This window comes from Rhipicephalus microplus, unplaced genomic scaffold (genome assembly GCF_043290135.1).
Source record: "Rhipicephalus microplus isolate Deutch F79 unplaced genomic scaffold, USDA_Rmic scaffold_186, whole genome shotgun sequence".
In the NCBI taxonomy this organism is placed as follows: Eukaryota; Metazoa; Arthropoda; class Arachnida; order Ixodida; family Ixodidae; genus Rhipicephalus; species Rhipicephalus microplus.
In genome coordinates, this window is record NW_027464757.1 from 294,260 (window position 1) to 308,638 (window position 14,379).

Consider the following 14,379-nt stretch of genomic DNA (forward strand, 5'->3'; position numbering starts at 1 on the left):
GCATAACACCATTTAGAGAGGTACGTGGTATCTGCCGATTTTTTTTAAAGACACAGCATACACACAAAAATACTGCACACATCACGATGTATATATGTTCTTTGCGCCATTATACAGTATATGGTTGCCTTCTTTATATAAGTTCGAGTGTGATCACATCAAAAATATATAAGCAAATTAAACCTTGAGGTCACAGAAGAACGCCACGTTAGTGTATTAGAAGGCTCCGGGAAGAAAATTAGATCTTAAACAAATTCCCGATTTTGCAATTCAGACTGTTGGCTATATGGCGTCCCACTGTAAGCAGATTTCACGTGGTCGTATAACTTGCGGATGATGTCGATCTCATCGATGACGGCGTTCGTGACCATATCGATGAAGGCCAACACGATGACGGCGATGAGGCAGACGCCGCCAATGATCATGACGTGCTCCTTCAGAAAGCGATTAGCTGCGTCCGGGCAGCTTCCCGTGTGCACGCGGAACCAAGCCTCGTGGTCGGACAGGTTGAGCACATCACGTCCACAGAAGATACCCGTGTAACTGGAGTCCGCACGACAGCACGATGCCGGCACCGAGCAGCGCTCGTGACTCGGGTTGGACAGGTTACAGTGGAAGTAGCTGCTAAAACAAGGTGTTTGACGAACTAGTATACTGAGTGCAACACAACCACGTCAAACAATTTTTGCAGCTAAGCTCTGTACCTATAACCCTACAATAAGTTTGTCTTTATAGACAACAAAAACACACAAACAAACTAAATGATGGGCATCTAAATCACCACTAATGATCATGCTAGCGTCAGTTTCTGATAGTAGATGCACGTGCTCGTGGCATTTTCACTTCGTACGCTGAGCAAAATAATTCGTACAACTGGATAGATGAGTCGATGAAATCGTTCGCTTTAGAGTCGTGTACAACTGCAGCGTCATGAATAAATTCTATCCTGTGGGTGGTTTAGGGGCCAGACAGCATAAATAACAATAAATACAAACGGTGCATCTTGCTTTTTTGAAGACGATAGTCTTTCTTGAAGACCTTCGACAGAAAAATTTCAGTCTTTCTGTCTGTACAATTGTCTGTTTGTCTGCCCTAACGATAGCTCAAACGGCACCAAACGGCCAACCTCGTTCGCAGCGCCCACCAATATTGCTCAATGTTTATCGTTCATAGCTGTGCGATCGTCAATTAAATAGCAATTATTGTACCCATCTGAGGCGCCATAACAACACATCGAAGTTTTGTATGTCTGCCTTTATACTACAAGAGGCACACACAAGAAACACTAAGGAAGTTAGCGTTTATCACGCTGCACTATCAGTGCCACACGATGCTCAAAAAGGTGTTTCCAACGCTTTGCTAGGACGTCACGCTGGTGGCACCTGCCCGTCGCTTTGCGTTCAACACCTTATCACCTCCGAGGCTGGCGCGCACCTTTCTCCGCGGGCTGCACGCCTTCGTTTTCGAAGATGACGCTTGTGCCAGATGGCGCTCGTGTCTAACGTGCCTTAAGGTCTCTAGATGAAAAAAAGTAGCGTCACTCATTGTTCTCGAGCCGTCCTCCTCACTCTCTCGATTACTCCTCTTTTTCTCTGCCATCCGCGTCTGTAATTGGTGCATTACTTGCACGTGATCTTGCAAATGGCTGGTTGTGTTATTTATTATTATGCAAAAGGTTCAAAACGAGTACGCATGCGCATATGGCTCCAGCCGGATTCTCGCCGTGACCAGAAGACAAAATCGTAGCCAGAACATAAGCTGAAGAGGAGGAGCGTTTCGGTGTGCGCTAAGTCGACCAAGATTGTTTCGCCATGCTCGTTCAATGCAACATCTGCGTTTTTCAGCAATGCTGCGTTGCCGTAAACAACAGAAAATGGTTTCGCTCTCTTCAACTTTCCGAGATGAAGCGCACCATGAAGTGCAACTATGAACCCTTTCACGCGAACGCTTTCGTGCAACTCCGTCAACGTATGTCGACGCGGATCTGCGAAGCGAGTTCACTTGTCGGTTTTTATTGAAACGCCAGGCGCGCGTCTAATACGTGTCTAGTGCATGCCAGTTGTTACAAATACATGTGGGTATGCACGTATACAGCGCAGCTGTAGGTTGTAATCAACGCACCTTTAGAAACATTTCACTCTTGACCAGTTCCCGCTTGAGCCGAAACGCGCTGCTTCGAGACACCTCACCAGTAGAACTCTCACTTTTCAGGAAGTTCCCAGCACCGCATCAAAATCACTTGGCATCACGATTGTCCAAATGGGCACATTTAAAAAAAACGTCATCGCAGTGCTGCTGGACGAGTGTTCGTACCAGTCTGGTCATAGTTTTTTTTCTTGCGTGTGCACAAGCCGGTTGTAATCGATCGTCACAACGTCACGCCTTGTGGCCACTTACAGGATCCAGCAAGAAGCACGTTCACTGTGTCACAGCACGAACAAAACACAATCGGAGAAGTGGACTAGTTAAAATTGGACGGAATACCGCGGCCGTGGAACTAAAATGTACTACGCGAGACGCCATGGCTAGTGGTGTAAAGTGTAGAACTGCACAACGTTGCCGGTTGAGTAACGCACATCCCGCTTGCTCTTGTGTTGTGCCGTTTATGTTCATAAAGGCAACTGTTTATTCTACGTCTTATTTCGTTCCATTTTGTTTTATTTACATCTATTCACCGTAGCAACGAAACCCAAACATTCGCTTTTGGATGAAAGTTTCAAACCTTCTAGGGGGCGCTTCAGGAACATAGGCGAAGAGGAAAGGGAAAGGTGTCACTACCTTGGAAACGTGTTTCATCTTGGGACCTTAACGTGCCTCGATGCACTGGTTCGCCTCCGCTACACGCTCGAGGCACTCTAACGCAGCGCCTCCAGAACACCCTCCACCATTTTTGTTTTGCGCAGAACATCGAATAAACGTGTTGTTCACTTTCTCCAGACGAAAGACTATCGTCTTTCGACTACATTTGCGGTGTAACACGCAGATTTGGAACCAATTTATGCAAAATAAATACAGCACTGTTCACTGTTCATTTTTACGAAGAAAACTATGTGAAAATCATCAGAATCACATACTGGATAACAAGGTGCCTGTATACAATGGGAACACACACCCCCTCCCATGCGTTCTCGTTGTCGTAGCTGCTTTGCCCTCCAGAGGTGGGCTTCGAATAGCACCCTGCCTTCGAATGATGTCACTTCTCCCCGTCAGCTCCACAGGCGACAAAAAAAAAAAATCAACGACAGAGCTACCGCAAAGGTACGTGTGTATGAAGGGGGAAATGATGAGCACGTGTGTTGGGGAGGTGGCGGTTACATCCCGTTTCAATAGCTGTTCACCGTGCTATGGAAGGTACGTGTGCCCCCAGCCAGTCATGAGAGAGCACAGTACGAAATTTTGCGCCTTCGCAAATGTTGCGTCCATGAAACTGGCAAGTGGCTCCATCTGTGTGCAAAATTAGACATTGTACTATTCAGCCAGAGTTCCTCAATCACACCAGTTGCGAAACTGCGTTCCAAAAGCTGCACACGCAATCGGCCAATTCTACGTAAACTAGCAGACTCTCGCGTCATCTCGTAGCCGCAACGTAAAACACAAAATATAGCGCTTAATAGTTGGCTTGCTGAGCAACAAGTGATACGACAATGTGTACAGTACAGCAATCTCAGCCAATGGCGTGCTCAGATTTCGATACACAGAGCCTATGGGTAGTTTTACAACTACTATGATTTTGCTATACAGCTGCAGAATTTTTACAGGCTCCATGCCTACTCATGACCATAATATGAGGAAATGCGAATGAAGCGTCATCGGCAACAGCAATGCCTTGCCATAACTGAACAGAATATTGACAAAAATAATCATATTGGACGAAAACTGCTATTTCCTAAAAATACTCATTATCATATGGTGCAGAGATCCTGTGGACTATCATGGTAAAATAACAGTGTCATCCCTTTAACTGCGTGGCTGCGCAGAGTGTGTAATAATCTACGATGAAGCCCATGTGTTTATAAAAAGTGAAGAACAATTGTCCTGGAAAGCCTTAAACTTTTTATTGCTATACTTTCTAATTTCTAATTAGTTTCTTCTGTTTATAACCGGAACCGTTTCATTTACTTATGTTTTTAGATATAATTTTCTCTTGCTTATTTTTTTATTTATTTATAGCAGGATAGCCTTCTTGCGGCCAAAAGATGGTCCTACTTACTTACGTTCTAATAGTCTAGAAATTTTGAGCCCCGGGGCACGTAAATACATAGTGCTGTCGAAGTTGGGATCAGTTATGGCGGCAATTTTTTTGCTGCTGCGCAGTGTTGCTCCGCCAAACGAACCGAAGTTGATGTAGTTTGTTTCCCCGTCTACATTTTCCGCGTTCATGCGGGTGAAAGAACACTAAATTTTTTTTCGTAGATTTAGGAGCTACCATTTAGGAGCTGTGTGAAAAATTACGACATCGTCGGAAATAATGTCTGGTCTTGCTATTCGTGAGGTTTTACAGAAATATATAACTAGTACATCTTCTCCCCATAGACCAGCCCCACTGTCACTCTACCCATCGCATTTTCATCTGTGTAAAGTTTCGGAGCTTATACAGGTTCCTGGCTCTAACACGTTCCCCGTAAAATGAGAAACAGCTCGGTTGCATGGGGTTGCGATAAGAAAGAGGTTTTACCAAATGCGTTCGCACTATTGTCCACCAGCAATAATAAAAAAGGTGCACCCAACACACCGTATTTCGTTTTTAGGAACAATAACCACCACTTTATGTTCTTCGTGTACTGGCATTTTCCAGCCTTTCTCAGAGATTTTCGTGGAGTGCACGACCCCTTATCGCTAATATAAAGCAACAAGAACATCGTTGTGTTATAAGCTTTGCACTTTTTACGGTTTGGAAACAGCAGGTACGGCAATCAATTAGGGTTTGGAAAATGTGATACTTACATGTTATTTTCCCAGTCGCGAAAGTTTCGGTGTGTCATTCCGCAGCACTTCAGGTAGCGCTGTACTGCGTCGACCAAGTTCTCAATGTCTGGCGCATCGCGATACTGAACGACCAGTCTTTCGGATAGTGTGGTCCTTATCACGAGCGTGATGCTGCCTGAAAAAATTGGTAGAATAAAAGCAAGTGAAGATCTACATGTAGTCTGGCATGACAATTGGAAAATTTGTGAGGAAGCAATCATGACGTTATGACTCTAACTAAGTTAGCATTTGAGTGCTCAGCCCATCAAAAAATGTTTCATGTAAAAGCTGCAGGAACACAAGCTGCAGGAACACTGAGTGTGTAATGGATAACGAGGCAGCCATAATTAAGAAAACAAAACATGTGATACAGCATGTACACCAATAAAGAAACATATGATGCAATATAAATTGCAACCGTCTGGCCCTAAGATATGGGCTGGCCCTAAGATTCAATGGACCCAAGATACGTTCTTGCACTAATTGTTTATTACTCTGACAGAGAAGTCTGCTACGATAATTTTCACATTTGACATATGTGCACGCTTCGAGTTCTAAATATCGTCGTGATTAACCATTACAGCCGCGGAAGCTGTACGAGCCGCAGGTGCGTGCACTCAAAATTATATATATATATATATATATATATATATATATATATATATATATATATATATATATATATATATATATATATATATATATATATATGTGAATAGGTTTTCCTCTCGGAATGTTTCAGAAACTCATTAAGTTCGGCTTGCGGTCAACGTTTCCATCTGGTGATGCCACTCCCAAAAATGAAAAAAAACACAGCATATCCACAAGGTGACTGATGATGAGTGGGACTCACGAATGAGTGGACGAACACACGGATGGAAGGAGGCACGCACGGACTGACGGGTAGACACACAAACGGACGAATGGATGCACTCATGAACAGACGCATGAACGGACGCATGGACAGACGTACGGACCGACGCATGAAAGGAGTGATGCACGAATGAACGGACGCACACACGAACGGACACATGGACGAATAGATGAATGTCTGTCTGTTCACTGGTCTGTCTGTCTGTCTGTCTGTCTGTCTGTTTCCGCGCGTGCTTTCATCCATCCTTGTGCCTATCCATGCGCGCATGCGTCCATGCATCGCATCGCGTTCGAGAATGCACACGGCACGCGGGTAACACCGACGAGAGGCCAGCTTTTTCAACGCACCCACCACTCTGCTTCGCTATAGGGAGAAGCAGGGGTGGCTACTACGACGGAAGCGATACTAACCCACACCCAAAGAAGCTTCGTCCCTAAAATAGAATTTATTTTATGTGTTTCAAGGTACGTGAGCTCGCAACTCTTCCTCCTCGCCTGGGGAGGATAACTACTTGGCCAGGAAGAGACAAGCCTATGAAAAGAGCATAGCAATAGAAAATAGCAAAACAAGCAAGGTCCTTTTTTTGAATATTATACGCAAGTAACGTCGCTGATACGACACCGTTTCAAAATATTCTGTCGGGTACGTGCGCGGTGAAGATTCGTACGCAGCTGGAACACCACAAATAAATGTTGGCATTGGGGTGGTGAGGGTGCTCTTTAGAATATTTCTATGCCAAAAAGTTGGCAGACCTCACGTACAGTAGAAATCGCTAATAATCCAAGCACGAATGAGAATTGTTGATATGTCATTTTAAAATCAGCACAAAGTTACGAGGTGGAGGTGAATGATGCCATACATGACTTCCGTGTTATGATTATAATGTTTGGATGCGTCGTTCACCTTCGTCATATTTTTAAGTCACGTGATACCAAAATTATTATGTGTGGAGCTAGCGAAACAGCCTTGAGAATTCTATGAGCGTGGTATGTTGCAATGTTCTTAGATGACACGTGTGTCAGGATTATCATGTTTGCACCAGTCATATATTTTGCCATCCAATGACGACCCGTAACACCAAATTTGGTATATGTGGAGCTAGTAAAACATCCGCGAGCACATTATGAAGGGTCCATTATACTCCAATGTAGCGTTGAAGCACGCGCACGCTGGGCACAGTGACGCTACGTTAGCAAAACACGAGCACTCTTTAGTGTGACGCTAGGCGCGACCGGCGTGACTAGCGTGCATCGTTGCGGCTTGACGGCAACCAGCGAGAAATGTGACACGCTGCATTTCGCGCAGATGCGTTGCCCAGACAACACTGCGTCTCCTTTTTTTTGTGACAGAGCGACGCCGGACGCGCTGAAACGTGCATGCGTCAAAGCAACGCAGTGCGGCGCGCGCCTATGAATATATGGCAACACCGGCGCCTGGCGTGGCAACACCGGCGTGGCGCGATGAAATGAACGCCGACCACAACGCGCACCGCTTCACCTCGAAATGTACTGGCGCCTTGACATTGGCATGTAGTCATGTATTCACATGACAGGCATCTCCTGATTATCATGTTTGGATGTGTCATTTACTTATGTCATCCGCTTGCGTCGCGTAATGCGGTGTTTGGTAAGTGTGAAGCTAGCGAAAGGGCCGCGAGTGCATTATGAGCGTAGCACGTAGTCATGTTGTTATTACAGGTATTTCATGTTTATCATGTTTGCGCCGGTATAATACCTTCACCATTCATTCACGTCCTGTAAAGCCAAATTTTGTATAAGTGGAGCTAGCGGAAAGGCCACCAGCGCATCATGAGCGTGGCACGAAGTCATGTTGTTACATGACACGCTTTTCATGTTTATCATGTTCGCACCAGTATAATACCTTCGTCATCCATTAATGTCCCGTAATGCAAAACTTGGTATATGTGACGCTAACGATACGGCCGCGAACGCATCATGAGCGTGGCATGTAGTCATGTTGTTACATGACACGCATATCATGATTTTCTTGTTTAGGTCTGCTGCTTGTGTTCGCCACGCAATCATCCCATTCCATGCCAGTTTTGCCACATGCCATGTGAACGAAACCACCTCAAGAGCTTCAGGACTATGAAAGGTAAATCTTGATCTTGACATTCATAAAAAATACGTCTAGATTTTCATGGTATAGCTAGTCAAATGTGTTTTTCATACAGTCATGTTATGCCATACCAAATTTGGTATCGAGACCATTATCAAAACGGCCAGGAGAGCTAAACGTCGTAGGTGGCTAGATAGATAGATAGATAGACAGATGGATAGATAGATAGATAGATAGATGGATAGATAGATAGATAGACAGATAGATAGATAGATAGATAGATAGATAGATAGATAGATAGATAGATACGTTCAAAGTCGCCGAAATTCGCTAAGAAATGCTTCGCACTTGAAACCAGTAAATGCTTAGCATACTGGCAGGATGTATAAATATAGGTTTGTTATAAAGTTAAAGAGAAACTTGAATACAATGACTTGGTCTTTCTTCGTTCCAGACGTATCATTTACAATAAATGGGTGAGTCCAACGCATTGGCGTAGCGGTTAGGATGCTCCGCTGCTGACCTGGAGGCCACATTAGTCGATTCCGACCGCAGCGTTCACATTTCCATGCAGGCGCGGCGTCTCTCATAATCATATGGTGGTTTTGGGACGTTAAACCCTACATATCAATCAATCAAATCAATCAAATCCATGCAGGCGAAATGCTAGGGGTCTGTGCACTCTGCGACGTCCGCGCACATTAAAAAACGCCAGATGGCCAAAATTTCCTGATCATCGAATCACTGCAGCAGCCCCTATTGTCACAGGTCGCTTTTTGGATGGAATGTGTAACATAATAAAATGGTAATTATAAAAAATTGTTACCTAATATTGATAGGAATATTCGGAGTGGTCATCGTAGCGGTGGACAAATGTCTTCAAGTATTAACTCAGGAACATGCGATCGTTGACACATAATCATTTGCGACGGAAGTTTACAAGCCAGATTAGTGCTTAAAGCTGGACACACCGATTTCGTAGTTCATGTGTTACACCTTGTACCAGTTTTTTCCCCTGCGCAGGGACGATCCGGCTTATGTTTTTTAGCAAAGTGCATTTGCATGTAGCTTATTTTTTAATATTGCTAACACGTGGATGGTATTAGTTGGAATTTAAAAAATTCATTCTATATTATGATGTCCTTCACGCGTTATCGATGCATTGAAGTATATTATTGAGTGGTAACCGCATTTCCGTTGTTTGAATAGATGAGATTTGGCCTATATATTTCATGCAAAAAAGCCGAAAGGGGTAACTATGTAAAAAGTTCTCAATTGCAAGATATATTTGTCGGGAACAACACGCGAAATGATTCCCCGATTTTTCTGTTGTCACTGTTTCACCGATATGACTCAGACAGCTACATTTTCTTACCAGGAACAAAAAATACCAGAACACCCAGCACGAAGTTGATGTGAATCAGGAGGGTGAGTGCGTGGGAGTACATATTGAGCAGGAAGGTGTTCTCGCGCAGTGCCCCAACGCATCCACATGAGCTGACCATGAACAGGGCGAGCCCGAATGAAAAGAGCAGCACCTCCAGGTGCGACAGTAGCGTGCCGGGGAAGTCCAGGTTTTCCAAGATGCGCTCGTCCTCCTCAAACTCCCACGATTCCACCAGAAAAAGCGCCCCGGCCAACATGAAGAACGCCCCCACGAACCACAGGAGAAGATTGAGAAGCAGCAGCGGGCATCGCACCTTCGAAGACAAGAACCGGATTTCAATCAGTCGCTCAGGTCAGCGTTCTATAGGCAGCCACTATAAAAGCTGATCTTAGGAACTCATAAATTGAGGAATTTGAAGCGACATTTTCTTTTCGAACTACTCCCGGTTGATGCAGTACGAAACAATACAATACGATACAATACATTTATTTCTTCGAATATAAGGAATATGGGGTATACTAGTGGTTAAGAGCTGTTGGAAAAAAACACAGCATATCCATGGAGTGCAAAATAATAAGTGGGGTGATGAAGCATCCGTCAGTCCGTCAGTCCATCCATGCGACCTTTCGTCCATTCATGCTTGCTTCCTTCCACCCGTGTGTCCGTCGGTGCGACCGTTCTTGCGACCGTTCGTGCATGTGTTCATGCGTCAGTCCACGCGTCCGTTCGTCTGTTCATGAATCTGTCCGTCCGTGCATCCTTCCTTCAGTGCGTACGTCTATGCGTCCGTCGATTTTTGCGTGTATTCATGCTTCCATCTGTGCGTCCATTCATGCGTCCATACGCGCGTTCATTCGTGAGTCCATTCATGCATTCGCCCATCTGTCCGTCTATCCTTCCGTCCGCCCGTGCATCTGTTTGTCTTTCAGTGCCACCATTTTGTACCTTTTTGGTCATGTATTGATCATATTGAAGTACTGTCATCCAAAGGACCTTTCAAGGACTTAACGAGAGGTGGCACGGCCGGAATAGAGGAGCGGCACCCGCGCACTGTCTTACGCCTGGTCTTCGTGTCTAGTTCTCACCTTTCACTGCCGTTTGTTCAGCACTTGCTTAGCATCTTGGAACGCCAGCGGCCGTAAGCGGCACCCGCGCGCATTAGACACCTTTGCCTAAATTCTTAACACGTGATCTAGTCTACGGGGTGCAGTGCGAGCAGTAGTTTTTTTTTCTTTTTAGGGGCGAAGCTCTTTGAAGCGACAGTTGTTCGTCCCTCGTAGCCGTTGTAGTGCGTAACAGGTATAACAATTTGACCTCCAAGGTGGTGCCGGTGAATGATTTCTTCTGTGCGTTGTTGAACAATAAAAAATAGTGCTCAATGTAATGGCTGCTAATGGGGAATGAGAGACAGGAGCATTCGGCTTTAGTTAACGCGCACGCTGCGATGCACATTAGCAGCCATTGGCATGTACATTAAGCAATATATCCGACAAGAAACGGTTGCTACGTTATACTCGCTGGGTGTAACCTTCTTAGGTTTAGAAAGGTTTAGCGAGCGTTTAGCCGCAGTGTCATGTATACAATGAGCTAGTATATACCTTGAACTCGAGGTGGTTAAAGGTGGGAAGTAGATACGAAGCGCAAGCCGTAGGAAAGTGAAAGTCGAATTCTCCTGTCTCTCATTTCCCATTAGCAGCTATTGGCATGTACATTGAGCACTATCTGACAGTAAGAGGTTGCTGCGTTATACTCGCTGTTCGTAACCTCCTTGGTTTTAGAAAGGTTTAGCGAGAGTTGGGCCACAGTGCCCTGAACACAGTGAACTAGTATATACCATGAACTCGAGGTGGTTAAAAGTAAGAAGTAGACCCGAAGCGCAAGCCGTAAGAAAGTATGCATGTGCCACCTCTCGATTAGTCCTTGGAAAGTCCGCTGGATGGCGGTGCTTCCATATGGGAAACATATGATGAAAAGATGCGATATGGTGGTACTTGGAGTGTTGGAAAGAAGGACGAACGGACACAAAGACAGATGTATGGATGGACGCATGAATGGACGCAGGGGCGGATGCATGGACGAACGCAGGGACGGACACACCAACAGACGCATGCCCGGACGGGCGGATGGAGGCATAGACGGTGACACAGACGGACGCATGGACGGACGAAAGCAAGAACGAATGGACGGACGCATGCTTCGCCCCACTCTCCATCATTCACTCCGTGGATATGCTGCCATTTTTTTTCTATACACACAGTGGTGGGGTGATAAGTGAATTCAGTAATCCCTGAATTTTTCACCGTTACGGCCTCACCAAGTGTGAGACCCAAAGGATGGCTTTTAGTTCTCCTATGTATGGTACAGTACCTAGTACTCTAAATCGTTATGTACTTTTTCTAAACAGTCTCTCGCCTTGGATATGTTCCGTAATTGTTAATCTGTTCACTCTCTCTGAGCTTATAGCCTAGAAAATACTGACCTGAATTGCGACTATTGGTTCATTAGATATTGCATCCTAACCGGTGCTCTTGAGACACATAATGTCATGCTTCTTTTTGCGCAGAGCAAAATAGTGATGGGCTTGGAACTTTTGTGATATGTAAATTATAAGAAGGTACGCTGGGTCAAGTGCAAGTTATAGGATAAATAAAAATATTGCTGATATACCTGATGAAAAGATATCCAAAAAGCTCTATTACTTTGACTGATTCTTTGAAGCAGACTTTTCATTTATTTAAACAAGCAGGAAACTTATGATGGTGATCCTGGAACGTTAAGAATTACAATATTGACCTGCACGTTAACCTATCAAATGAAAAACGCACTATCGATACTGTGGTAAGCTCACCACTGGATTGACGTCAAGAAGGATGGTTGTCTCAGCCGGCGGGCTGCTGACCGGAGCCGCAAGTCCGCTTGAACGTGAACTTGCACCACCTTCATCTTTATATGGCCGGGACATGCAGCTGATGAGGTTAGCAAGGACTCTGCTTTGTGGTTCACAGTATACACGTTCGTATATGTTCTTCTTCTTCTTCTTCTATTCATCTCATGGCTCTTACCCAATGCAGGGAATTGTTGTTGTTGTTGTTGTTGTTTTCCTCTGCAAATGGCTCGCACCCGAAAAAGGGGATTGGCCGATTATAAGGGGAATTTGCCTGATACTTTCAGCATTGCTTCATTCCTAAAGCTTTTGTTATTTAATTATGATTTGAAGTGCCAAGTGCGAATTTGCAGAAAAATCAATGAAGGAAAAATAGAGAGACTATAGCTTAGCAGAAAAATTGTTTAGTCGCAGTGATGTATTCCTGAATGGCGAATAAAACATTCCTGTCGCAGAAACCCAGTGTAGAGGCTTGAAATGAAAGAAAATAAGGTTGTGATAATTGCAAGCCCAGTTTTTGAAGAGGTGGTGCTAGTATGCTTCACCTGAATAAATCGAAATGGCGACAATGTAATAAAAAATGACTGATCGTTTCCTATTGATTAAAGTAAATGCACATAGGGGAATTCAATAAACCCGATCTATGCAAGTAAAAATTTAAGAAGGTAACTCGGCAACGAAATTTTGTGATGACAACTTCCATCATCCTTGAATTAGGCAGTTCACTGCGCCAGAGAAATAACAAGTGGTTGTACTCCGGAGAAGCCCTCAGTGCAGGGTCTGATAAATTTTGCCTGAATTCAAGTGTGCGAAATTGCGCCACCGTAATGTGTACTGTAGGAGGGAAAATAGGAATGATGGGTGTCAAAAGCGAAGCCTTCGCAAGAGAATCAGCTATTTCAATAAACAACAATTAGACGAGTGTTAGGTTTCTTTTCTTCGAAATACTACTCTTATATGCTAGGGATAAGTTTCACGGCAAATACTTACTCAATAATAATATTTAAAATTTAAAAGACTGAAGAATTTAGCTCTATATTCTTTTAGTCTGACTGGTAAATTCCTCTCTTCCGTAGTGAACAACCCTGTGACTGTAGCCCAGAGTAGAGGCGCCGAATACTCAAAGCAAGCTTCTTAAAACAGCATCTTCTTTTCATCTATGGCCTGTGGCGTACCCCTATCGTCGGGGATGGGCCAAGAATTGAGTGGTTTTACAAAATAGTAGGAAGCTTCAGACTAATAAAGTCATACAATAGAAAGAATACAGATTGCTTTGAAAACTATGGTGCTTGACGTAATGCATACATTTAAATAAAAAGAAAACAAAGAAACGAAAATTCATTGAAGTTAGAGTATTACCCTTAATTTATATGTATAAATTTCTTAATTAGGTCAGCATAATAATACTGATAAACTAGTCAACTGATGAGTTTCGTTATTAAAGTCCTTGACAGCCACACATACCTTCTCAATTAAGAACACAGATATAAAGGCTCCCAATGACCAAATTACAGACGGAAATAAATTCATTCTAATACTATGTAAAAGTATTTCTAAATCAATTTTTCGCCTGTATTAAACCAAGCGCCGGTATATAAAATGATTAATGGTTTTCAGTTTACCACAGAACGCGCACAGTTGCGAAGGTGCCTAACCAGACCTGTGTTTTTAGAAATTTAGAATCGGCAGCGCAGCCTCATAACATGTACTTCTAGTTTACAAGTATGGCAAAAGGCATACTGCCAGAGATATAATAAATGTTGGTTGATTGATTCATTGATATGTGAGGTTTAACGTCCCAAAACCACCCTTTGATGATGAGAGACGCCGTAGTGGAGGGCTCCGAAAGTTTCGGGTACTTGGGGTTCTTTAACGTGCACCCAAATCTGAGCACATGGGTCTACAGCAATTTCTCCTACATCGAAAATGTAGACACAGCCTTCGCGATTCGATCCCGTGACCTGCGGGTCGGCAGGTACTGGTGCATGGAACGCCTTTATTAGTTGAGATTCAGAATCAACAGAAAGTGCCGCACTGACAGATAAAGAATATGTTATTATGACAGCTGGTGTAATTGCCATATGCAACTGATGCAAAGCGACCACAACTGTCAGCCACAAAAACGGGTATAGATCAGATAGTTGGAAAGTATAAGAACAATCTGAATTCGGGCTAAGTATACCAACACAG

The 14,379-nt window shown here is 44.0% G+C and overlaps 1 protein-coding gene across 1 annotated transcript; it reads right to left on the reverse strand.

The window, feature by feature from the left end:
* Positions 1-245: 245 nt before the first annotated feature.
* Positions 246-12,267, reverse strand: LOC142791752 (tetraspanin-33-like). The gene is made up of 4 exons (XM_075885545.1): positions 12,154-12,267; positions 9,294-9,618; positions 4,945-5,101; positions 246-624 (listed from the first exon to the last, which is right to left on the reverse strand). Exons 1-4 carry the CDS (start codon positions 12,265-12,267, stop codon positions 246-248), a joined length of 975 nt encoding a protein of 324 aa, XP_075741660.1.
* Positions 12,268-14,379: the final 2,112 nt, after the last annotated feature.